General features: G+C 38.7%; 1 protein-coding gene across 1 annotated transcript; it reads right to left on the bottom strand.

Annotated features, from left to right (window-relative positions):
* Positions 1-623: 623 nt before the first annotated feature.
* Positions 624-25,453, bottom strand: LOC306848851 (taste receptor type 1 member 1-like; the record flags this gene model as incomplete). The annotated part of the gene is made up of 9 exons (XM_079383599.1): positions 624-1,558; positions 2,090-2,210; positions 5,241-5,453; positions 5,757-6,509; positions 6,617-6,914; positions 7,056-7,203; positions 19,126-19,371; positions 24,609-24,730; positions 25,164-25,453. 9 exons carry the CDS (start codon positions 25,451-25,453, stop codon positions 624-626), a joined length of 3,126 nt encoding a protein of 1,041 aa, XP_079239725.1.
* Positions 25,454-26,003: the final 550 nt, after the last annotated feature.

The following is a 26,003-nucleotide window of genomic DNA, read 5'->3' as shown; positions in this document are numbered from 1 at the left end:
CAGAATAGTAGGCAAGCTTTGGGACATACTACATCTTTAACGAATGCTCTGTTGCTTAGTTACGTGCATCCTGTCACCATTTAAACTGCACTGTCAATCATCTTGTCAAAGTTAACATTATCCATATTTTGATAAATTTAATTTCCTACCGTATTGAGAAATTAAGAGGCATGTTGATCTGCCAGTCGCAGGTGTGTCAATCCGAGAACTCTTTTCATATGTTTGCATAATGATACATTTAAAAGTTAATGACCAAACATATCATTATAAAAGTTCACAGTGTAAATATTTTTTCAACAGGTTAGATATTGATTATTAATCACTCAAACCCCTTTCTTTACCTGTCTGTCGGTCTCGCATATCCGCCATGTTTGTAGTTTTTAAACACCTTTTATGTGTTTGTAGTTCTAATCGAATCCTCATCCACCGCGCAATGTGTTGTGGGCAGTATTCGCCGTTAAGAGTATGCACGTCTCTGCGCTTCGAATTTCTAACAATAGTACACCGTCTGGGAATCTTTGGCATACTCTTTTCAGTACTATGATTTGAGACATACTAATTCTATTTTCAAATATATTTAAGACGGATAGTATGCAAATTGGGATGCAGCATAATGTCTGATTCTAAGTCCTGCTAATGGTTTGGGTATAATTCTGAATAGATGTTTGAAAGTATGCAGGAGTATTTTTTCGCGGTTGGAATATTATAATGTAAGATTTTGGTATGAAATAACTGAAGAGAATTCCATTAATACTGGATATCTGGGCAATTGCATTTAAAATGATGATGTATTTGCTTTTGGTAGTGAGGTATGCTGTGAAATATGCAATCCAGGTCAGATAGTACAAAATGAGACTGAATGTTATTGATTTGGCCTCATTGTAATTTTTGGGCAAATCTCTTCCCATATAAGAAAACAGTAGACACAGGAAACCAAGAAACCAACTTGTGAACACGACTATGGTTATGGTTATAGTGTTCCCCATTTCACAGATGAGCAAAAGTTGGTCTTTATAAGTCCATGTGTCTGTGACGAGTTTGACAGGACTGACAGTCATCCATATCACACAAGAAATTAAATGAATGAAAGAAGAAAATGCAATGAAGAGCCACTGGCCATTGTGTTTTACCCAAAGGCTGTGCATTTTAGGGAACTGAGCAGCCATTTTAAAAACACAAACAATTTGAAAGGAACGGACAGTCAAACAGGAAATACAGACAGTGAAGAAAAATTCGAATATAGCATTTCTCAGGAGGCAAAATATAAATGTAGGTTTTCCAAAGAAAAATAATGCACTTATGCTAGACAATATCAAACTGGTCAGCATTAGGAAACACATGCTGCCACCAGCAGACTTTACCACTGGTGTGTCGTAATTGTAGGCAAAAATGCAAAATATGTCAATAAGGAGAATAATCAGGAATACACTATAGATCATGACAATGATGGAGGGGATTTCTGTGAACTGAGGATAGACAACAGAACGTGTCTTACATGTCGTGCTGCCCTCATCAGACCATTCATTCTCTGCACATGGCAAACAGTTATAAGGGTCCCCTGAAAAAAAACAAAAAAAACTGTAAGATAATATGATTGTTTAGTAGTAGTATTTTTTCCTAAAAGCAAAATTAACTGGATGTGGGACAAAATTTTGTCTTTAAATCACACTTCAAAAAGCACTATAACTCTACTAAGGTATTACGGTCATAAAATGGACGGAAGAAGCTCAAAGGGATAGTCCACACCAAAAATTCAAATTCTGTCATCATTTACTCACCTTCATGTCATTCCAAACCTGTATAAATTTCTTTCTTAGGAGGAGCATAAAAGATATTTTGAAGAATGTTGGGAACCAAACATTTTCCACTGAAAATTATTAACAAAAATACAATGGAAGTCAATAGGAATTGAAACTTTTGGAAATGTTTGGTTACCAACATTCTTCAAAATATCTTCTTTTGTGTTCTGCAGAAAAACATAAATGCTTATGGGATTGGAATCACATGAGGGGAAGTACATGATGACAATTTTCATTTTAAGGTAGATCTTAAACTTAAGTTGTCACTGACCTCTGCTTAAAGTACTTACGAGAAAAGTCCACATAGCTGTTAGGTGGGCATTTTTTACAGGAAAAACAGCAACTATGAAAACCTTCAGTATGCCTTGAATATCCCGCCTTACACTCAACAGAGCAGTTTGAGAAAGGAACCTTTAAAGAATAAGAAAATGTGTAATAACAGTTAGTTCCCTTTCGAAGTGGAAATTCACTACGATGAACTTTAACAGTGTTTGGTGTCTGAAGCATGTGAAGCACTTCAGCATCTGCTGAAGTAGTTCAGAGACTTAGATATTGGGGATTGCAGATTGAACTGGCTGAAGATTTTCAAAGAGGGGTAGCCCGTTTTCAGTCCTCAACTGTCAGCTCAAGAGATCTACTGGATCAGGAAGACCAGTCACTGGCATATTCTGATCCAGCAGAGAGCATATTGCGGGCGCCATCTAGCTCTGAGCCCCAGTCTTGCCCTCTGACCTTTTGGCACTTCTATTGAGGCAACTGTCGGGGAGTTTTTGAGAGGGGAGGGTGCAGTCAGGAACATTCAGGTGGTATATCGCTGTGCAAATCTGGTTCTACCCAAGACCACCAGTACATCTGGCTTATCGAAAGATAACTGGAGTCAGGGCCAGAGGGCAAACATGGCCACCCGTTTTCCCTCTCAAAGGAATAGGGGACAGGAGGGGGATGAAAAAAAAGGAGGCACGACCCCAAATGCTCTCATTTGACTCCCTTTCCTGAGTGGATGTATGTTCCCATTTGGATGTATGTTCCCATTCGTAGGAGTGACAACATTGATAATTGTAGTATGAAATTGTTAATTGCTAAGGTTTTCAGTGCCTTGCATGCTCATTTTGGTAAGCAAAGTTACTCTTAGGGTAGAGCAGGATGAACAGAACATTGATGGGTGACCCACGAGACTTCTTCTGCTTTGTTTACCTTCCTCCCCAATTAGTGTTGGGTCTTGAAAAAGGGATGCATGCTCACCTGAACTAAAAATTTTAAAATAAAAAAAATAAAAACTGTATTGGCTCTGGTTTTTAGACATACACTTATCATACAATCCTCAACAGTGGTGACAATAATTATTAATACTGCAGTGGATGATGGGAGTTTTTACTATGGTGTTACCCAGCATGTTTTGCAGCATGAAGCATTTTGTTGATTGTCACCATTGTTGAGATTCATATGCTGGTTCTTGATTTCTGTTAGTGTCTAACTAGTATAGGAGTTAAAATTTTTATATGCATTACATAGATTTCAAATTCATTCACTATAGCAACACTTTGCTTGCATGCTGTAGTTTCATAGGGTTGATTATGCAACACCTAAAAAAAATAAAAAATAAAATATATATATATATATATATAGTCATCATGAGCTGGCCTGATGACATATATATACATATATATATATATATATATATATATATATATTAGTGCTGTCAATCGATTAAAGCATTACAGTATAATTGAGAACTATCAATTTTAACATTTATTAGACTTAACGTCTAATTTAAGTGAACTTAAAACAATCTTCACATGAACCCATTATAATAAATGACATATTTAGCTGTGCCCTTCAGCAGAAATATACAGAAAATTAATACTTACCAAACACTAAATTCTAAATTAAATACAGATGAACCTCTTAAAACTATAAAAGTTATTGATTTCCTGTTTTTTCTTTTGTTCTTGGATTAATAGACATCACAGCAGCTGGTTATTAACTTATTTGCCTGCTATTGCTTTAAAAGTTGCTGCTGCTGAAGGTGATGGGGATCTGACATGCATCTTATTTTCTCACAAATCTCTTTACATTTTCTGACTCACTTCAGGTCTGAAAGTCTCAACTAATGAGCGGATGAGTTGAATTGGGTATTTTAGATGAGGGAGACAGTGCTAGGGCGCCTCAGGACAGTTTTTAAAACCATTTCAGAGACATGTACTTAAATGTGACGCATATATAACATAGGCTATTGCATGCATGCACACAGTTTAAGGCAGCTTTAATCGCCTTTTTGGTAACTTCATGCCTTAACTGACGGCATAACTACGACATTGCATGCACGTAGTTTCTTTCACTGCATGATATGAAATGATATCGGCTACAGCGCGCACCGGCACCTTTGTGCGTGTATTTGAAGAGTGCGCGCTACGAGCACAGCATCTTTTACGCGCTTGTTTGACTCGCGTCTGGCGTGGAGGCGACGTATAGAGCACGTGTCTGAAACTTCTCCCGTTTGATGTGGTCATAAAGACATTCTGCATCTAAATAAACGCAATCCTTTGCAAGAAAAAAAGAGACAGAGGCAGCAGTTGCGAATGGGGTGGCCAACCCTAGCCCCGCCCCTGCGTTAATTGCATTAAATATGAAAGATCTAACACAGAAAAGCAAGGGTCAAGAGCCCAACTGAAGCAAGCACTGATCTCCATGATGGTGACATGTTTTAGCCCCAAAAAATGTACATCTGATCCTCTGTAATTCTCAATAACAGCAGGTTTTCATCACTAATGCACGATCATCATTTAATTAGTCACTTAATTATCTCATTAACTTTAACTCTTTGAGGACTTGGGATTTGACTTGAGACTTGCTTGTGGCTTGAAAGGAATGACTTGGTCCCACCTCTGGTGAAATCAGCTGGCTGAGTTCATCGGTGGAATAAACATATGGCAGGACATTTACTTTCTGATCCCTGGACTTTTCACGTCTGCGTATATAGGACTGTGGCCGGTCCCACAAGGGAGGGAGGAAGGAAGGTGTAATGGTCAGGGCTTGCTGTAGAGAAGCTCAGGGAGCACTATATGACTATATACAGTATGACCAACATGGGACTGCTATATCACATGGGATGCACCCATAGGATTGATGAACTTCTGACTCTGCTGAGTAACCATAGAGTCAGTGCTATGCCTGCTATGATTGTACATATTCACTGTTTAGTAAAGCAGGCATTCTCTCAGCATGTCGTAGTGGGTAATGATTCTCCACAGTGTCAGCTTCATTTAATAGCCCATATAAACTCTGAGCAGAACAGCAAACCTCTTTACTCATTCATAATGTTGATAATTCAATTGTTTTGCTAAAGTAGAAATCTGTTCATTGACCTTCATATGGAGAACTGATTGAGAAAAACTGTAAAGCTAAATGTTTATATAAAGATTTAAGAAAAAAATTACTTACAGAACCATTGTTATGCCATGGCATCAGAGAGTAGTGGATATTAAAAGTAATTTCTGGATGTGTATCATATGTGCCAACCATCTCAAACTGTGGACGATTCACATCAGTACGCCAGAGCACAACTGCATAACTGATCGTTGGATCATAATTTTCATTGTATTTCACCTGACGACCATTGAGTGGAAAATCCAACTTCTTTATCTCTTTTAGAAGCTGTTGTGAGGTGTGTTCAAATAAAAAAGACACATAACTTATAAATAATAATAATCATCATCATCATTTATTATTATTGTTGTTGTATATATTACTGTAACATTAATAACATTTATATTACTTCTGTTTTACTTATTTCATTAATAAAATTACATAAGCAAAAATACAATATGTAGTATATAATTTGTTATTTCATTAAAAAATACAATATTATTCATTATTTAATTAATTAAAACGTTACTTCAATAATGTAATTAAAAAATGATAATTAAACTTGGCATGGATTTAAATGAATTCACTTACCATGTATGGCTTGGCCATTGTGTTTTTGTGGCATTCATTCATGTTGCACTGCAGAACTTTATGTAATGCATGAGCTATGGTATATATGGCGGCATAGATGGCAAAGGAGAATGTGGGATTTTCATTTATGATCTCCTCTGCAGTCAACAATGAGCAGTAATCACAAACTTGATTACATGTCTTACTCTTCCCTAGGATGCCAGTCTCAGCTTTATCATTATGGCCAGTATCAGTTGTTTCTCTGACTTTATAGATGAATTCATTAAATCCGGGCAATGACAACAGTCTCTCTGTAATGCCAATGATTGTGCCAATTTTCCCGATTCCTGGCTCTCTTGGAAGCTGCTGATTCATAGACCATGCTTGACTTGCAATCCATACTTTGTCTTGGATATTGTTTGCTATGGCTGCTTTGATAATTTTAGTTGCATATTGTGGCAAAGCAAAAACTACAATGACATTGATTTTGAGCATATCAATTTTTTTAAGTGTTAGGCTGTAGTTTGCATTTAGACTAAGACCCTCTTGATAGGCCAAACAAATGCCAGTATTGTTTATGTACTTGTTAAACAGCTTTAGTCCATCTGAACTGTAATCATCTTGGCTACCAATAAATGCAACCCAGTTCCATCCAAACCACCGTATGATGTGAATAATCATCTCTATCAGGTCTTTGTTGCAAGGAATTGTTCTTACAAAAGAAGGATAGTGACGTTTATTGCTTAATGCATAGCTAGTAGCTCCATAATTCACCTTTAAAAGAGAAGAACACACTCATATATAGCAACCTGATAGTCCTTAACAAACAGTAAGAAGTGTACATTTCATTATGTAAGCTTTTTAAAAGAAACATAATTTACCATTGGTATAAGGTCCATTGTGATCAGTGGTGCGATAGTAATAGTTTTTGAGCTTCCATATGGTCCTGTTAAAGCAATCACTTTAGGCTGATAGTTGTTGAGTTTTTCTTTAGGTTTTATTGAGCCATTCTTGGAGATTAAATTTAAGACTGAATTTAAATTCTTTATATTAGAACAGTGGTCAAAAATTTCATAGCCCAGGGACACATTGGGCAGAAGAGTTGAGGAGTTATTAATTTCTTCAACAGCAAATTTCATTACTTGCATCATCTGATAGCCAGATTTTGAGGAACCGTGCCTTGAAAACACCAGTGAGAAAGTTAATAGCATGTTAATGAACATTCAGTTTAGATATGTGACTTAATTCACATGAAAATGCAGCTTTGATTCACATTACTATGTACTGACAACCCTAGACTGGAAAAAGGTCCTTGCTTACCTGAAACATTCAGTGGTCTCTGCGGAAAACAGGGTTGTTTCATGTTCAATTTCATGTAAAGCAAAAAGGCCACCCAATAAGTAATCTCCTTCTAAGCTGAAGTCAGAAGTTGACCAAGAAACTTTGAAGAATAAACAATCAGTAAAGCCTACAAGCAAAATGTATATGTTACTGAGAAGCATTGTTTATGATGGTTCGTTGGTCCTGAAACAAGGATGTGCAGGGGATAGCCATTTAAAAGCAGTCAGGCTTATATTCTAAACTTAATTTTCTTAAAACACATTTAAATTTGCTTAAACCACTAAATTCACTGATACATAAGTACATTTCCATATCTAAACTCACAAAGCATGTCAATCAGTTATTAAATAGAGCATTACACCACAAACATCTCCTCATATATACTGTGCCTTGCGGAAGTATTCATACCCCTTAATTTTTTTCACGTTTTGTTATATTACTTTTTTTCCACATCAACCTACACTCCATACACCATAAAGACAAATCAAAAACAGAATTGTCCCTACTCTCGACAGGTTTTGAAGCTCGAACTGGCACCCTTTTGACAGGTTAGTGTCTCCTTTCTTTTCCAGTCCTTGAACATTGCCATGTCATGCTGTAATCTTGCAATTATGTTGCAGCATTTCCGACAGACTCGAAATGAACGAAGAGTTGTGTTTAACAGAACTAATCCTAACTTTGACAGTTGGCTGCAAATATTTATCTTGTTGGTCTCTACTGTCAAATATTAGTTTAGATGCACTAATTGTACCGTGGATGCGTAGATTTACTTCACATAATCTGCAAAAGTTGTTCACATCCATCTTCACTCCGGTATTTCGCTTGATGGTTTTGTTTTCACCGCATACAGCGGAAGTTCGAGGTGCATAACATACGTCATAACCAAACGTTATGTGATTGGTTTAAGGGTACACCAATGATTTTAAACTTCAGACAAGCGCCCCCCCCCCCCCCCCCACGAGAAAGTAAACGCTTCTCAATTTTGCCCTTCCAGACTCTGTCTACGAAGCAAAGAGAAGTAGCAGAGTTTGGTATTACCAGGCTAGTCATCAACAGAAACGCAGCGTGATTTTCAAAAAGTAAATTCTTCGATCGCAACACAGACAGGGTGAATTTATGAATGAACCTGTGAAAGTTCTGTCACAAAGATGCTGTTACGTATCCTCACGCTTTTTAAGTGGGTATACGGAAATCCTTGACCTTTGCTAGTGGGTATATGCCGTATACCTGCGTATCACGTAGACTACACCACTGGTATTATTATTATTATTTAGTCAGTTAGCAGACAATTTTTTCCAAAGCGACTTACAAATGAGGACAACAGAAGCAATCAATTGTAGTATTAAACCAACTAAAAACAGATCCAAAACTAAAAGCTAAAACTTTATAAATACTACCTATACACATTTTTAAAATGAAGAAATTTAATTAAAATGACAAATGCATACAACAAAATTTCAAAACTTAACATTTAAATAAACAAAAAATAAAGCTAAAAACAATTCAGAATATTAAAGAACAAAAGCTATGAGTATAATAATGATTCTAACATAACACTAAACCAAACAACAAAAAATCAACTATATATATGTGCATGTACAACCACACACACACACACACATACATTATATATATATATATATATATATATATATATATATATATATAAAATACACATTTATAAATTCAATATATATATATATTATTACATTTCCATTTAGTTTGTTGACGTATTAAAATAACTCAAACTACATAAAACAAAAACTTAATAAAAGACCTATACAGACACAATAAATTCCAAAATAATTTAACTAAAATTAAAATGAATAACAAATACAAATCAAACGACAGTAGTTTATCAGTAATCCTAAGAAATAACACTGCCAAACACACATGCTAAAAAAAAAAACTTGCTTACACATAGTAAGAAATGGTTATAAAAACTGAAACAGAAGTGAAACAAGTAGTAGGAAAGAAGTGAAATAAAAAGCGATACACTGTAGAGTCGATGGTCTTTACACTCTTCGGACTTCACACAAGGACGCCTTCACGCGACGGCTGCTGCAGTAAACTAAGCTTTCTTATACCCGTCTAACAACATACTAATTTTATTTAGTTGGACACACTTTCCTTATTTTTATTTTTCCACAACAAATGGCCAAGCAAGCGCAGACACTGACAAGATACGCGAGACAGAACGAGACCAAACACAAATTATGGTATGATGCGACAAGCTTTGCACATTTACATTTGGCAATTATCTGCCATTCTTCCCCTCACCTCTTCACCTCTCAAGCTCTGTCAGGTTGGATGGGGCAGAGTTTTCAGGCTTCTCCAGAAATATTTGATTGTGTTCAATCCCAGGCTGTGGCTGAGCCACTCAAGGACATTCACAGAGTTGTCTATAAGCCACTCTTGCTGTGTGTTTATGGTCATTGTATCGTTGGAAGGTTAAACTTCTGCCCAGTCTGAGGTTCTGAATGCTCTGGACTGGGTTTTCATTAAGGCTATCTCAATATTTTGGTGCATTGAGCTTTTCTTCTGCTCTGACAAGTCCCTCAGTCCCTGCCGCTGAAAAACAGCCCCACAGCATGAGGCTGCTACCAGCACACTTTACTTTTAGGATGGTACTTTGCAGGTGATGAGCAGTGCCTGCTTTCCTTCAAACATGATGCTTAGAATTGAGGTTTATCAGACCAGAGAATCTTGTTTTTCAAAGTCTGAGGGTCCTTTAGGTGCTTTTTTGCAAATTCTAAGTGTGTTTTCATGTGTCTCCACTGAGGGGAGGATTGAGTTTGGTCACACCGCCATGAAGCCCAGATTGGTGGAGTGTTGCAGTGATGTTTGTCCTTCTGTAGGTTTCTCCCATCTGCATATATGTGTCATGGCGTAAAGACTGGAGGATTCAAGCTGCGGGAACAATAAGTATTTATTTTGAAACACAGGTCAGGATAACAACAGTCAGAGAAAGCATGTACAGCGTCCATCTGGCTCGGCAATGCAGGGATGCAAGGGCGGCCAAATGTCCGGTGGTGAGGTCCAGGAAACGACTGGAGTCAGGAGACGAAGGATCCAAAACAGGAGCATGTAAAATTCAGTGACCATGCCCGGCATACACATCAAAGGATCTGACAATACAGGACAGCATGAGAGCGTCTTAAGTACTGCTGATAATGACTCGCAGCTGGAGCGAATCAGCCTCAATCAGCCACACTCACACACACACACACAAACACACACACACGAACAGAGCGAGGATGACACCGTGAGCCCGTAACCGTGACAGTACCCCTCCCCCTAAGAGCGCCTCTCGGCGCTCCCAGACGATCTTACCCGTTGATAGTAATCATCAATAAGGGAGTGATCCAATATATCCCTGGTCGGAACCCAACTTCTCTCCTCCGGACCGTAACCTTCCCAGTCAATCAAGTATTGGAAACCTCGTCCCCTCCATCTCGAATCCAGAATACGATTGACCGAATAAGTGGGTTCCCCATCTACGAGTCGTAATGATCCCACTGGAGTTAAGACGTTTAGTGGACTGAATATATTCCAAGTTCTTATGGTCGGTCCAGACAACAAAAGGATCCCCCGAACCTTCTAACCAGGGACGCCATTCCTCCAACGCTAGCTTAACGGCCAGCAACTCTCTGTTACCGATGTCGTAATTGCGTTCGGCAGAGGACAAACGGTGGGTATAAAAAGCGAATGGATGTATCTTGTCGTCCGAGGCGGCCCGCGGGGATAACACTGCACCTACCCCCACCTCTGATGCGTCAACCTCCACCACAAACTGGCGTGTGGGATCAGGGGCCCGGAGAATGGGAACCGAAACGAAGCGGCTTCTGAGTTTAGTATGCCCGGCATAAGCCGGGCTCACACTGTGCGATTTTTAATAGTCTTTTGCGATTGTTGCTTGTCACACTGTACGAACATGATCCCCATGTCAGACTGTAGGATCTCAGTTGTCTTAATGTCAGACTGTACGACAGTCAAGACGCGACAAAAACGGACGTACTCAAGAAGACTTGTCCGGAGTTTTACGTCATCAATGCGTGATCCGCGTTCTCTCGCTATAATGGTAGCTAGCAAACAACAGCAACGTGTAGCGTTAGTTTTATTAATTACATGCCTTGATGTTAAAAAAAAAAACTAAAAAGACGACGTCTGTGGAGCAAGTCATGGCTGGGCAAAAGAGGACTTTATGGACTTCCAGTTCTACAGAGCGAACTTGAGGTAATTTTGTTATTCGAGTTTAAACATCCTGCCCCTTAATAAATAAACTTTAAGTAAACTTTACTTTGTACATTTGTTTTTACAAATAATGAATGGTTTGAAGTTGTCGCGCTAATTGCGTCATCAAGTTCAGTGCTCCTATTGGTTCTTGGTTTGACGGTCGTCGTAGGAGATGTCACACTGCAGGAAAGAGTCTGAAATCTAGCCTAGGATTATAGGAATCTTTTAGGATTTTCAAAATTTGTCTCAGACGACCAAATCGTGGCCAAAATCACACAGTGTGAGCTGGGCTATACACATCCAAGGATCTGACAACACAGGACAGCGTGCTGATAAGGACTCGCAGCTGGAGCGAATCAGCCTCAATCAGCCACACCCACATACACACACACACACACGAACAGAGCGAGGATGACACCGTGAGCCCGTAACCGTGACAATATGATCATGGAGCTCAACTAGAGTGACCTTCAGCTTCTTGGTCATCAGTCTAGACAAAGCCCTTCTCCGTCAATTTCTCAGTTTGGCAAGGCAGGCAGCTCTAGAAAGAGTCCTGGTTGTTTCAAACTTCTTCCATTAAGGGTAATGGAGGCTACATGCGTCTGTGAAACTTCAATGCTGCAGATTTTTTTCTGAACTCTTTCCCAGATGTGTGGCTTGATGCAAACCTCTTTCTGAGCTCTACAGTCAGATCTTTTGACATCCGCGCTTGGTTTTTGCTCTTTTATTAAGACGTGTGTGCCTCTCCAAATCATACCCATTCCATTGAATTTGCCACAGGTTAACTTTACTCGAAGTGTAGTAACATCTACAAGTGATATGAGTGCGCCTGAGCTAAATTTCAACTGTTCCAGAAAAAGGTATCAATAATTATGCAATGGAATCATTTAAGTTCTTTATTTTAAATAAATTTGCAAAGATGTTAAAAAACATTTTTTTTGCTTTGTTGTTATGGTGTATGGAGTGTAGATTGATGTGGAAGTAATTTAAAGCAGTTTAACATAAGGCAGCAACATAGCAAAATGTGGAAAAAAAAATACTTTTGCAAAGCACTTTATATATTAAATAGAAAAATATACATTTTCAAATCAAACTCTTGTGAAACAAACGTAACCTCCTAAACTCTCAGCAGTGTTTATTTTATTTAGTTTTACAAATGGGTTTTTAAATGAAAGTTTTTACAGAAATGGTGAACAAAAATGGAAAGAAAGAAAGAACAAGAAAATGAATCCGCTATGTGTATATATACTACATAAGATTTTACAATAGATACATATTTGGTTAGTAAAAAAACAAACAAACAAACACAAAAAACAGATAATGCTACGGTTGCAGAGAAAGTTCAACATGCTGCAACTGAAGAAAACACATGCAAATAGGAAATCTCCATCTGTATGCTGCAAATACTTACCACACAACCAAATATTGAAATGCACTGCAGATAGAACAGACCACAGCGGAAATGTTTCAATTTGACCCTAACAAGTGACAAACCTGCCTGGATATGCTTATTGTTCAATGTCTAGTCATCAGTAGTGTTGACAATGACCTGAAAAGTGAGTTTTGTTTATTTTAATATCCTGATAGACAGAACTAGACTAGTTCATGTAATCAAGTTCCCTGTTTGTTCTGAGGCTGAATTGGTTTACAAAAAGTTTACTGTGTTTATTAAACCCTGTATGTATACCCCAAATTAGTTTACCAGAGCCGATATTTATTTAATTTATTTATTTAATTCTTTATTTGACAGGGACAATAGACAGTCCGGAAACTGCCCCAGAATTAGCTACAGAGCTAAATTGCATCTGCTGTCCCTGGGCAGGAGAATACAAAACAAATTATGTGACAAAAAAACATCAGTATAATACCATTTACAGTAAAATCCCTCCAAAATTTAACATAAAAAACGATTTCTCACATAGAAACTACAAAACAAATTTCTACAAAATATCCCCTATAAATAATGCAAAGCATCATCCTACAAACAAATCTAAAAATTCAAAAACTCAATTTCATTAAAAACACGGAAATACCGAATGGTCACACCTGACTTGTTTTTAACCATGATTTCAAATGTAACTTAAATTGTGCTAAAGTAGAACACTGTCTTATAGGAATTGGTAAATTATTCCAGTTATTAACAGCCCTTACAGAGAAAGCTGAACGACCAAAATCAGTAGCTCTAAAATTCACTGCACAATCACCTCTGGACGAAGCTCTAGTTTGTCTTATATTTTCAGTACAAGAAAAAACAAATTCTTTAAGGGTGAGGGTGCAAGATTGTTAACAATTTTGTACATTAGAAAACAATTATAAAACGCAATAAAATTGTCAAAAGTAAAAAAAATATACTTATCAATAATCAAACAATGATGATACCTGCAAGGTTTCCTATCGAATACTTTTAGAGCACGTTTATACAAAATATATAAAGGTCTAAGAGCAGATTTTCCTGCTTGCGACCATGAAGTAATACAATAAGAGAAATGAGAAAAGATCAGTCATCCATCATAGTCATCCATCAAAACTTTTTCTAGAAAACTAGTTACTAGGTACTACTTTACTAGTTACTACAAAACTTTATTGTAATCAATGCTGTCAACACTGAATACTGAGTTTGAGAAACATTGCAAGTATATGTCAACTTATTCTACTAACCCTAAACCTACCCTACTGAGAGTTAGTAGACATGGTTGCAAATTAATGAGAATTATTTTACATGTAGTTGACATGTAGCTACAAAGTTACTAGAAAGAGTTAGTAGAATGTCTAAAGTGGACTATCGAAATAAAGTGTCACCTAAATTTGCTTTCCATTTATTACAGCACAGAAAATGAGAATGCGGAGATGGGTATATTGACAATTTTATGTGTATGTATCTCAATTTGGTATTCGCAAGCTGTCTGAAACACGTCTCTGTGCGTGCGCATGCTTTGGGTGTGTGCGGCTGCTGTGCACACAGAAAACAGTGCATGAGTAATGAATTGAGTTCTCTTTGGCTTTTTCTTTTGCTGGAATGGTTTAAAATCCCTTCAATGTGTAAACTGGCAAATTTGCGAATCTTGTGAATATGATTAACACATATATAAGTGCTGAACTTATATTTGCAAAGCTACAGTACTGTTAATACTGTCAAAATTAGATTTTCTTTATCAATTAACTTCTATTAACTAAATTAAATCAACATTTGGTGTGACCATCCTTTACGTTTAAACCAGCTTTTGCCCTAGGTGTACTTCGCATCGTGTGCATCGTTTGTCAGGTAGCTTTGCAGGTAGGTTTCTTGAAGCATTTTGTAGACGTTGCCACAGTTCTTCTGGATTTAGTCTGTCTCAGTTTGTTCTGTTTCTTCATGTCATTCCAGACAGACCGGTTGATGATGAGATCAGATCTCTGTGTGGAGCACTGGCTGCTGTCAGACTCCTTGTGAAAACAAAAATTTCACTGGATTATTACAATTAATGGCAAAATGAATGTTTGGACATAAAAAACATTTTTTGCTGGTGAAAATACTAGTGTTTTGGCCACCACTGTATGTACAGGCATGGCCAAAAATATCGGCACGCTTGGTAAATATGATCAAAGAAGGCTGTAAAAAATTAATCTGCATTGTAAATTGATCTTTTATTTTAAAAAGTCACAAAAATGTAACCTTTCACTGGATAATAAGAATTTAAAATGGGGGGAAATATCATTATGAAATTAACGGCACCCTTTTATTCAATACTTTTTGAAACCTCCATTTGCCAGTTTAACAGCTCAAAATTTTCTCCTATAATGCCTGATGAGGTTAGAGAACACCTGACAAGAGATCAGAGACCATTCCTTCATCCAGAATCACTCCAGATCCTTCAGATTCACAGCTCCATGACGGTGCTTCTCCTCTTCAGTTCACCTCACTCATTTTCTACAGGGTTCAGGTCAGAGACTGGAATGGCCAGCAGAAGCTTGGTTTTGTTCTCAGTCACCCATTTTCGTGTTGTTTTTGAGGTTTGTGTTTGGATTATTGTACGGTTGGAAGATCCAAATATGGCCCATTATAAGATTTCTAACAGAGTCAGTCAATTATTGACTTTTATATCTGTTATTATTTGATAGAATCCATGATGCCATGTGTCTAAACAAGATGTCCAGGACCTCCATCAGAAATATAGGCCCACAACATATAAAATGATATAAAAATACAGCAGTATATTTCATTGTACGCATGGGGTACTTTTTATACCTGTGTTCACCAAACCCATCTTGAGTGTTTGCTGCTAAAAAGCTAATTTTTTTGTTTCATCTTAGAATGAAAGCCAGTCCCATTTTAAGTTCCAGTCGTGTCTGATAACTGAATATGCTGGAGTTTGTTTTTGGATGATCTAGGATCATTTTTTTTAAACCCTCCCAAACAACATGTGTGTCAGAGAGTCACCGCAGTCTCCACCAACGACACTCACCAGATCCCAATCCCCTGATTTCTGATCACCGCCACCTGTCAGCACTGATCAGCAGCACTGTATCCCTGCACTTCTCCCATTCACTCAGTGTCTGGTCTCAAACTTTCCATGCTGACTAACCTGACCCACTTACCTTTTGTCTACTTACCAGTTGCTCCAGTGTTCCTATCCCTGTTCTCCACCGCTCCGGTTTTCCACCGTCTCCACGCTCCACTGTTACCTCCTTATCCACTGGAAAAGGAAAAAGGACATTCACACCCCGATAAGCCCCTAGAGACATTCCCATTCCTCGCCTGCTTACCTGGACATTCTGCTCATCTCATTCCCCTCTGCTACTACTCAATAAACCTGTTGATTGTATTGCACTTACCTCTGTGTCCTGTGTCTATCTGCTGATAATGTGGTGATGTAGGTGCTGTTTGACACTTTTTTTTTTTTTTTAAGGTTTTCTGACCCAGAGACTCAACTATTTTCTGCAATTCTCCAGCTGTGGTCCTTGGAGAGTCTTTAGCCACTCAAATTCTCCTCCTCACCGTGCATTAGGACGATATAGACACACGTCCTCTTTTAGGCAGTTTCATTACATTTTCTGTTGATTGGAAATTCTTAATTATTGCCCTGATGGTGGAAATGGGAATTTTTACTGCTCTAGCTCTTTTCTTAAAGACACTTCACTAATTTGTGAAGCTCATTTATCTTTTGCTTCACATTAGAAATATATTATTTGTTTTTTCTCATTGTGATGGATGATTAAGGGAATTTGGGCTTTGTTTCCCTCCTATTTATATTCCCGTGAAACAGGAAGCCATGGCTGGATAATTTCATGTTCATAATCACTCTGGAGTGCTCAAACTTGTGAATAGGAATGGGAATATACTTCAGAGATATTTTACTCATAAGAATTTCTAGGGTTGCCAATAATTGTGTCCAATGTGTATTTGAGAAAACCATTTATTTCATAATGATATTTCCCCTCGTTTTACATTCTTATTATCCAATGAAAGGTTAGATCTTTGTGACTTTTTTAAATAAAAGATCAAAATGATTAACAAAGATTCATTTTCACAGCCGCCTTTGATCATATTTACCAAGAGTGCTGATATTTTTGGCCATGACTGTATATATTTACTTATTGAACATTTAATTTACCTGACATCATCAAATTGTTAATCCATAGCAATCACATACAGCAAATGAAAATACAGAATAAATAGAACAATTATTAACGCACAATAAATAACAGATTGTTATATCTATACACATTTTTCACAGAACATTCTTGCGAACCTGTAGAAATGCTTCCACAGCCCAATACTGGGTCACGACCCAGGAGTTGGGGACTTCTGATTTAGACCATTGACTGCATTCTGAACCCCTTGGGGCCTTTTCCATTTTAAGGTGTTATTCTTTGGGTTTCATGAGGCTGGGGCAACATTTCAAAGATTTATGGCTAAGGTATTGCATGGTTTAACTTTTGCTGCTGCTTACCTTGATATTGTTATTTACAGTAATACCTCGGAAGAGCATACAGCATCTTTAAGAGGTCTTACAAGGTCTTGAGGGGGCAGACCTAACTGTCAACCCTAAAAAGTGTGCTGTGGACAAACAAGAAACTGAATACCTGGGCTATGTAATTGGCCAAAGAATCTTGCGACCCCATGTGAAAAGGTTTCAAGCCCTGCAGGAGTTTCCAGTGCCTCAGACCCACATAGATCCGTTCTAGGTATGTAATCCTTGCAATCCTTTCTAGGAATGGCTGGGTTTTACCACCACTTTGTACCTAACTTTTCCAGTAGAACTACCTTGTTAACATACATGGTGGGGACATGTTATCTGAACCAACAGCAATTGATGGAGGAGAAATTAAAGGCCTTTCGAGACATTCAGGGAGCCTTGACAATTATGCTGTTCTTTACAATCCTGACTTTAGTCAACCATTTGTTGTACAGACTGATGTATCCGAGAGGGTCATAGAAGCTGTTCTAATGCAGGGATCCTCGGCTAGCTGACGGCCAGTGGACTTCATCAGTTGTGGGCTGTTTCCAAGAGAAGTATGCTACTCAACAGTAGAAAAGGAGTACTTGGCTGTAAGGTGGGCAATAGATTCCCTAGGGTACTATCTATTGAGCCCAGAGTTCATCTTGGAAACAGATCACAAGCATTGCAGTAATTAGAGAAGATGAACGATTTTAATGGGAGGATCACAAGATGGTATTTACTTGATCTACATTTTTTCCTCAATTAATTCTTCTGCTGTGCAAATACATCTTTTCAACTTTACATCTTAACCAAAATTGGAGTTTCTATGCTTTTTGTTTATAGTTAGGATCTCTGTATGTCAGTACTGCCATCTTAAAAGTAGGGGTGTGAATCTTGGTTTCACGATTCAATTCAATTACGATTATCATTATCAACTCAATTTACATTCTCAGTTTTCAATATTACTGCACATGGCTACATTTTCATATAAATTTTAAATCAAATGTATTTTGTGAAAAAATTACTTTTTTTAATTATACAAGCAGGCTACTTTTTAAAACAATTACTTATTTTAAAATAAGTGTTCTTTAAGTATCTGAAAGTTCACAGACAATAGTTAAGGGTTTTTCTTTTTTCCTCAGCATTATTGCCGTTTGATTATTACTGATGAGATCATAGACAGTGGCAGCTTTAACAGGCTGCATTCACACCAATGCACAGATCTATTTTGATATATCAGATGTTTTGTCCTGCTCTAAAAACATAACTGACTGTGTGTACATCAATTTCGTATAAAAGTATTCGAAAATGTGCATCTAACCGCAGCCGCAATCGAGCTTCAGGACAAACAAACACAAAGCGCACGTGAAAGTCTGTCAGTGCGCGAGTTTCGTGCATCTAATAGTACTGCATTCCAAACAGTATAAATCAAAGCATATCTAAAGTAAAACACGGCGGGTGGAAGCACACACTCAAGCAATGTGCACGTGTCTCACAGCGCAAATTCTGTGCAATGAAGCCCGCCGCCTCTAGCGTTCACACGTGCCATTTGCGGGAAAAAACCCAAGCTCAGAATCGATTCTGAAATATTCAGAATCGTTCAAGAGAGAATCGTGATGCATAGTAAATTATATTTACTGTATATTATATATAAAAAAAACATTGTGTCATAATTCAGTTATTATCAAATGGCATCAGTGCAGTCAAGTCAATAATGCTGCTGAATATTAAGTGTCTTCTACTAAGCAACAATGACAAGGAATCCAAACGAGACCAGGCTCTGTCAGGAAACCAGTTCTCCTCTGACCAAATGAACGAACGTGGTGTGATTATTCCAAGCTGCATCACAAGTCAGATTGTGGATTGATATCATTCAGAATATTTCATCCAACTTCTTCTGCTTGAAGAAACATCATGCCAGTAGGTGAAGCTGGTAAAAAGGGTCTGTGCAGAGGTCTTGTCTGGTTCTCGTAGACTTTGCTGAGGATCTGTGCTGGAGCCATCAATGAGGTCTTCACAGGGATCTGTCATCTTGTTTACATGGTCTCCACTGACATTCAGGGATGTGTTGTGGTTGTTCCTGGGTGCAGGTCCATCTTCTGGTCTGGATACTGGCTGGATACGCTGATTACTGTAACCTAGGGATAAGAGTGAGACAGTATATAAGCAACTAATATAAGCATTGATGTCATTCTTCTTACAAATTATCAAGTACATTAGATATTATGGGAACTGTTGGCAAGTATTCCTGCTTACCCTAATTGGTGCAGCATAAAGATCCTTTAAGGGATTTGAATTATAGAAATGTGATGGTGTGTCATGTGTATGGAAGGCTAAAGGGATGGGACATTTAAACTAACAGAGTGTGTCTGCCTCCAGACGTCTGCCCTTTTGATCTGCCACCTCTTCATAGTCCCCTTGACCTCCATTTCAGCAGCATTAGCTTGAAAGTTTTTCCAAATTGCAGCCTTGAAATAAATGTATAAATATATATTGTAAAGTAATCTTAAGCATTACAGTTTTTTTTACAGTCATTAGGACCAGACCCAGAATGTTCACCTCATAATGTTTGATGAATGTTCATGCATAAGTTCAAGCAGCAGCTCAGAATTTCTGTAAAAAAAAAAAAAAAGTCAGATTACATATATAAAGTGTTCAGATTAAACTTTTAAATTTGTTTGCGCATAATAATCCCCACCACAGTAAAATAAATATGATTTTAATCACATCATATGGCATATATAAGCTTCAGAAGTTTTCATTCACTCTAAAAAATTTAACCTGCTCTTGTGCAGCAGACAGATTAGGCCTCCATTCAAGAACAAAAGATTGATGCACTTACATTTTACGGCTTTCTCTTACATATCTATAGTGTTTTTCTGTGTCAGAGCTTCCCACACGGCAGTGTTACCACAAAATAAATATTATTATTAAATTCAGATTGCACATATTGAATTGTCTTAGCAGGTGTAATGCTACAACAGTGTGCTCAGTTTGATTCACAAACAAATGACTCATATGAAAGGTTAAGTGAATCAAATCAGTCGAGAGTCACTCGTATAGATATTTATGGCACCACCATCAGTGTTGCCAATTTGGGGATTTTGTCACCAAATTCAGCTACTTTATCATTGTTGCTGCGACTTTTATTGATTTTTTTTTTTTTTCAAGGAGCTATTTTAGCTTTATTTAAATAAAAATAGTGATTTTTTTTACATTTATTTTTTACTTGGCCACACCCTAGGCCCATGACCTCTCATGTTTGCTCTCAATTATGCCTGCGCAGAATGGTCAGTGTATGACATCAAAGTACCTCGAGAGCCATTCGAAAGCATAGGATCCGTCTGCTCTCTTATCGCTCTCGCGGTACTTTGATGTCATACACTGATCATTCTGTGCGGCGTCGCTTAAAGTCGAACGCGCCTAATGAGTCTGCGCAGTGAACACACATCAGTACGTCTGCCATTCAGATATGATGACACACACCACCATGTCTTTATAAGCATCAAGATAAAAAAACATATGATTACATCAGGGCACCAACTACTCAGTGTATGAACATCTTGTTTTAACCACAGACACAAAAGTTATACCACAATTCATGCACAATCATGTGAACCAGATACTGAGAGACACAGTGTATCATCATGTCATGTGTGCTGGGATGCAATATTTTGCACTTACTTTTTAATAATAGTGTGTTGACTGAAATAAGTTTGTATGAATAAAGGTTTTGTTTTTGTTTTCTTCTGCACTTAAGGTTCCTAAGAGCACAGTGGCATCCATAATCCTTAAATGGATGACGTTTGGGACGACCAGAACCCTTCTTAGAGCTGGCCGTCCGGCCAAACTGAGCTATCGGGGGAGAAGAGAGAGAGGTAAAGAAGAACCCAAAGATCACTGTGGCTGACCTCCAGAGATGCAGTCGGGAGATGGGAGAAAGTTGTAGAAAGCCAACCATCACTGCAGCCCTCCACCAGTCGGGGCTTTATGGCAGAGTGGCCCGACGGAAGCCTCTCCTCAGTGCAAGACACAAAAAAACACCTGAAGGACCACAAGATGGTGAGAAATATGATTCTCTGGTCTGATGAGACCAAGATAGAACTTTTTGGCCTTAATTCTAAGCGGTATGTGTGGAAAAAACCAGGCACTGCTCATCACCTGTCCAATACAGTCCCAACAGTGAAGCATGGTGGTGGCAGCATCATGCTGTGGGGGTGTTATTCAGCAGCAGGGACAGGACGACAGGTTGCAATCGAGGGAAAGGTGAATGCGGCCAAGTACAGGGATATCCTGGACGAAAACCTTCTCCAGAGTGCTCAGGACCTCAGACTGGGCCGAAGGTTTACCTTCCAACAAGACAATGACCCTAAGCACACAGCTAAAATAACGAAGGAGTGGCTTCACAACAACTCCGTGACTGTTCTTGAATGGCCCAGCCAGAGCCCTGACTTAAACCCAATTGAGCATCTCTGGAGAGACCTAAAAATGGCTGTCCACCAACGTTTACCATCCAACCTGACAGAACAGGAGAGGATCTGCCAGGAGGAATGGCAGAGGATCCCCAAATCCAGGTGTGAAAAACTTTCTTTTTTAATAAATCTGCAAAAATGTCGACAATTCTGTGTTTTTCTGTCAATATGGGGTGCTGTGTGTACATTAATAAGGAAAAAAAATTAACTTAAATGATTTTAGCAAATGGGTGCAATATAACAAAGAGTGAAAAATTTAAGGGGGTCTGAATACTTTCCGTACCCACTGTATATATATATACAGTGCCCTCCAAAAGTATTGGAACAGTAAGGCCAATTCCTTTATTCTTGCGGTTTGGGCTTGACATCAAAAGATGAATACGAGATGAGAGATTAATATTTCAGATTTATTTACAGGTATTTTCATCTGGATCTGATACACAACTTAGAAGATAGCACCTTTTGTTTGAACCCACCCATTTTTCATGTTACCAGAAGTATTGGAGCATGTGACTGACAGGTGTGTTTTGTTGCCCTGGTGTGTCCTATTAATTGATTATTCAAACAATAAATAGCACTGAATGTCTGCGCTCAGTTTCAGATCTGTGCAGACTGCATTTATTGTTAGTTAAACGTTTAACCAACATGAAAACCAGAGAGGTGTCTATGGGTGAAAAACGAGCAATTGTGAAGCTGAGAGAAGATGAAAAATCAATCAAACCATTGCACAAACCACTGACAATAGCAAGTACAACCATTTGGAATCTCCTGAGGAAGAAAGAAACCACTGGTGTACTAAGAAACACACCTCAAACGGGTAGATCAAGGAAAACATCTGCAGTTGATGACAAACATTGTGACCGCTGTAAAGAAAGACCCTAAAACAACTGTTAGTGACATCATCAGCAACAACCTCCAGAGGGCAGGAGTGAAGGTATCACAATCTACTGTCCGCAGAAGACTTCATGAACACAAGTACAGAGGCTACACCAGAAGATGCAAACCACTCATTAGCAAGAAGAATAGGAGAAGAGCCTCAAAAATTCTGGGACAAGGTTTTATGGACTGATTTTATGGACCAAAGTGATGAAAAGGCTAGAGTTTGGAGAAAGAAAGGATCTGCTCATGATCCCAAACATGCAAGCTCATCTGAAACACAGTGTACACAGGTGTACATTATAGTACACATTACACAAGTAATGTAATGGCTTGGGCTTTCATTGCCTCTTCTGGGACAGGCTCATTAATCTTCATTAATGATGTAATACATGATGGCAGCAGCCAAATTAACTCAGAAGTCTACAGAAATATTTTGTCTGACAATTTACAGAAAGATGCAACCAAACTGATTGGGAGATCCTTCATCATGCAGCAAGATAATGACCCAAAACATAGTGCCAAAACAACAAAGGAGTTCATCAGGGGCAAGAAGTGGAAGGTTTTAGACTGGCCAAGTCAATCTCCACACTTAAACCCTGTAGAGTATGCATTTTACCTGCTAAAGAAGAGACTGAAGGGAGTAACCCCCCAAAACTGAAAGAGGCTGAGGTGAAAGCCTGGAAAAGCATCACAAAAGAAGAATGCAAAAGTTTGGTGATGTCAGTGGGTCACAGGCTTGATGCAGTTATTGAAAGCAAAGGATTTGCAACTAAATATTAAGTCTTTTTCACTTTAATCTGTTAATTCTATCTGTTCCAATACTTTTGGTAACATGAAAAATGGGTGGGTTCAAACAAAAGGTGCTATCTTCTAAGTTGTGTATCAGATCCAGATGAAAATACCTGTAAATAAAAGCTGAAATGTTAATCTCTCATCTCATATTCATCTTTTGATGTCAAACCCTAATGTTTTCAGTCTACAGCAAAAATAAAGGAATTGGCCTTACTGTTCCAATACTTTTGGAGGGCACTGCATATATATATATATATATATATATATATACCTGTATATATATTTACTTTCCTTTACCTTTACCAAATTTACCTGTATTTACTTTTTTTTCATATTTGGCGACTTTTTGTGAAAAATTGAGACTTTTGAGGGTGGTTCTAGAGATTTTCTGAGGGAGGGGTTTGGCAACACTGGCCACCAGCGCAGTCCGACTCCTATGATTCAATAACAATCACTCGTTGAAAAAGACAAATCGAATTAATTCTAGCAATAAAATGGAATTTAACTCATTAAAATTTAATTAGCTAACATTATCGTGCTCATCAGTTTTTTATATATAAAAGAAATCACATTGTTTTTCTAAAGAGACCGCGCCTAACAGTTAGGCCTCATCAACACTCAATATATCCCGGACCGAATGGTTTTTCTGACGTTATGTTATCATCGCAAACCTCCTGATAGAAACCATCTAAAAACTATAATCTTTGTAGCATTTAACACTAGAAGTCCCAGAGATTTGTAACCCTCCTTTAGCCAAGTGGATGCTAACTGGCTAGTCTTTTGGCTATCATTAGCATCAATTCATGTGTAAATGTGGTCATTACCTGAGCAATCTGCAGGGGGGTTGGGGGTGTGTGTGTGAATGGTTGCTGGTGGCTTGTTTGTATGTGTGGGGAGGGAGGGCTGCTATGCAGAAAATGCAGAGAAGACTCACCACTCGGCAGGCCTTGGAAATGATCCTGAGTGAAGTAAACCCTTGTGACTCAGATGGAGAAGACATAGAACTTCATAGAACATCAAACAACACGAGACTGAACAGTAAATAAATTAAATAACTTACCTCTTTGCAGCTGAATTGTTCTTCTTGAGAACTGTGCCCGCCGAAAGCTCCTCAGGATTAACCGCCAAATCTTTCTCTCAGGCGCTGATCTCCTTCATTCTAGCAGCGGCCCACCAGACACAAAATCAACTCGGGCCAGAGGTAAATACACGCAACTACACAGAGTGCAGACCTGCCACACGTACAACAGCTTTCAGCCGAGATCGGCCCAGATAGAAAAAGCTGGCTGTCAGCCAGAAGTGTTTTGTAGAGTCAGCGCGGCTCTGGCCCATTATCTTCTCAACAATGTCAAGACTGAGCCGACAGAGCAGACATTTCAGCCAGAATCAGAGTGTGCTTGCTATCTGTGACATGACAAGCTAAAAGTGCTATATTAAGTCATTATCCCTATGGATTTTAAATTCTTTGAATCTTTTCCATTTGCAAGTGATATATTCCCACCTGTGCATTTACAGATCCACCTCTAATCATCATATATTTCACAGGTAGCAAACGAAAGGAAGCGGGCTGCAGCTTTGTTGCGTCACTCGTGGTAAATACAGGAACATTCTTCATGAAGATGTGAGAGAAGCTTGCAAGGCAAGATGAGGGGGGAAAAAAATAAGGTACTTTTCTTCATTTTCATAGATTTTGGGAAATGTATCTATATTTGAGTAACAGGACAGTCATGAAGTTCGCGGACAGAGTCCTTGGCTGTTATTGACAAGAATGAGAGTTCATAGGTAGCCTCCTCGCTGGATCGGGACAGGAGAAAAGTTCATAAGCGGCCTCTGTGGCCGATTCTGCAGCAGACGCCGCCACCTCTGGAGGTTCTACAGTGGTAGCATCAGGAAACAGGTAGAGTTCATTAACAAGACCGGTACAGTGCTTATCTATGGTTCCTTTGACCGTGACACGACGGGCTGGACATGCATTGCTAGACGCCACCACCATACAAGGAGCTGAAGCAAGCACCGCCGCCTCGGGAGGCTCTGCAGCATGCGCCGCCACCTCTGGAGAAGTTTCAGCGGGTGCCATCGCCTGGGGCAGTTCCGAAGTGGTGTACGCAGCCCAAACACAACACAACGCGATCCCCATCATGGGAAGCGCTTCGGACAGGGGAATTAGTACAGGAACAGGAGGGTTAAAGTGAGCTGGTTTGGGGATACCAGCTGCACGTGCAGACACCAGTGGTGCATCCCTCACACTGGATACCAGACTAGGATACTGAAGGACTGACCTTGAATATCTGGGTGTGACAGACGGAACGTAATAAGACTCTGGCTGATCAGCTGTGACGTGAAGAGACTCTGGATGGTCAGCGGTGATGTGAGGAGGCTCTGGATGGTTCGCAGAGAAATGAAGAGACTCAAGATGGCCAGAGGTCATGAATGCATGAACTAGCTTTTCTGCTTCAGAAACAGGTAGCATGTTTTCGAAGGTTGGCAATGTTTCTAAGATGGAAGAATGCTGTTTTTGTAACATGGGAAATTTGATTTTCAAAGGACGAGTTGCTGGCTAATATAACACCCAGATTTTTTACTTTAGAGGATGTAACAGTACATCTGTCTAGTTGCAAATTGTAATC

This window comes from Barbus barbus (assembly GCF_936440315.1).
Source record: "Barbus barbus genome assembly, chromosome: 29".
In the NCBI taxonomy this organism is placed as follows: Eukaryota; Metazoa; Chordata; class Actinopteri; order Cypriniformes; family Cyprinidae; genus Barbus; species Barbus barbus.
Note: the sequence above shows the minus strand (reverse complement) of the source record. Positions and strands in the feature narration are given on the sequence as shown.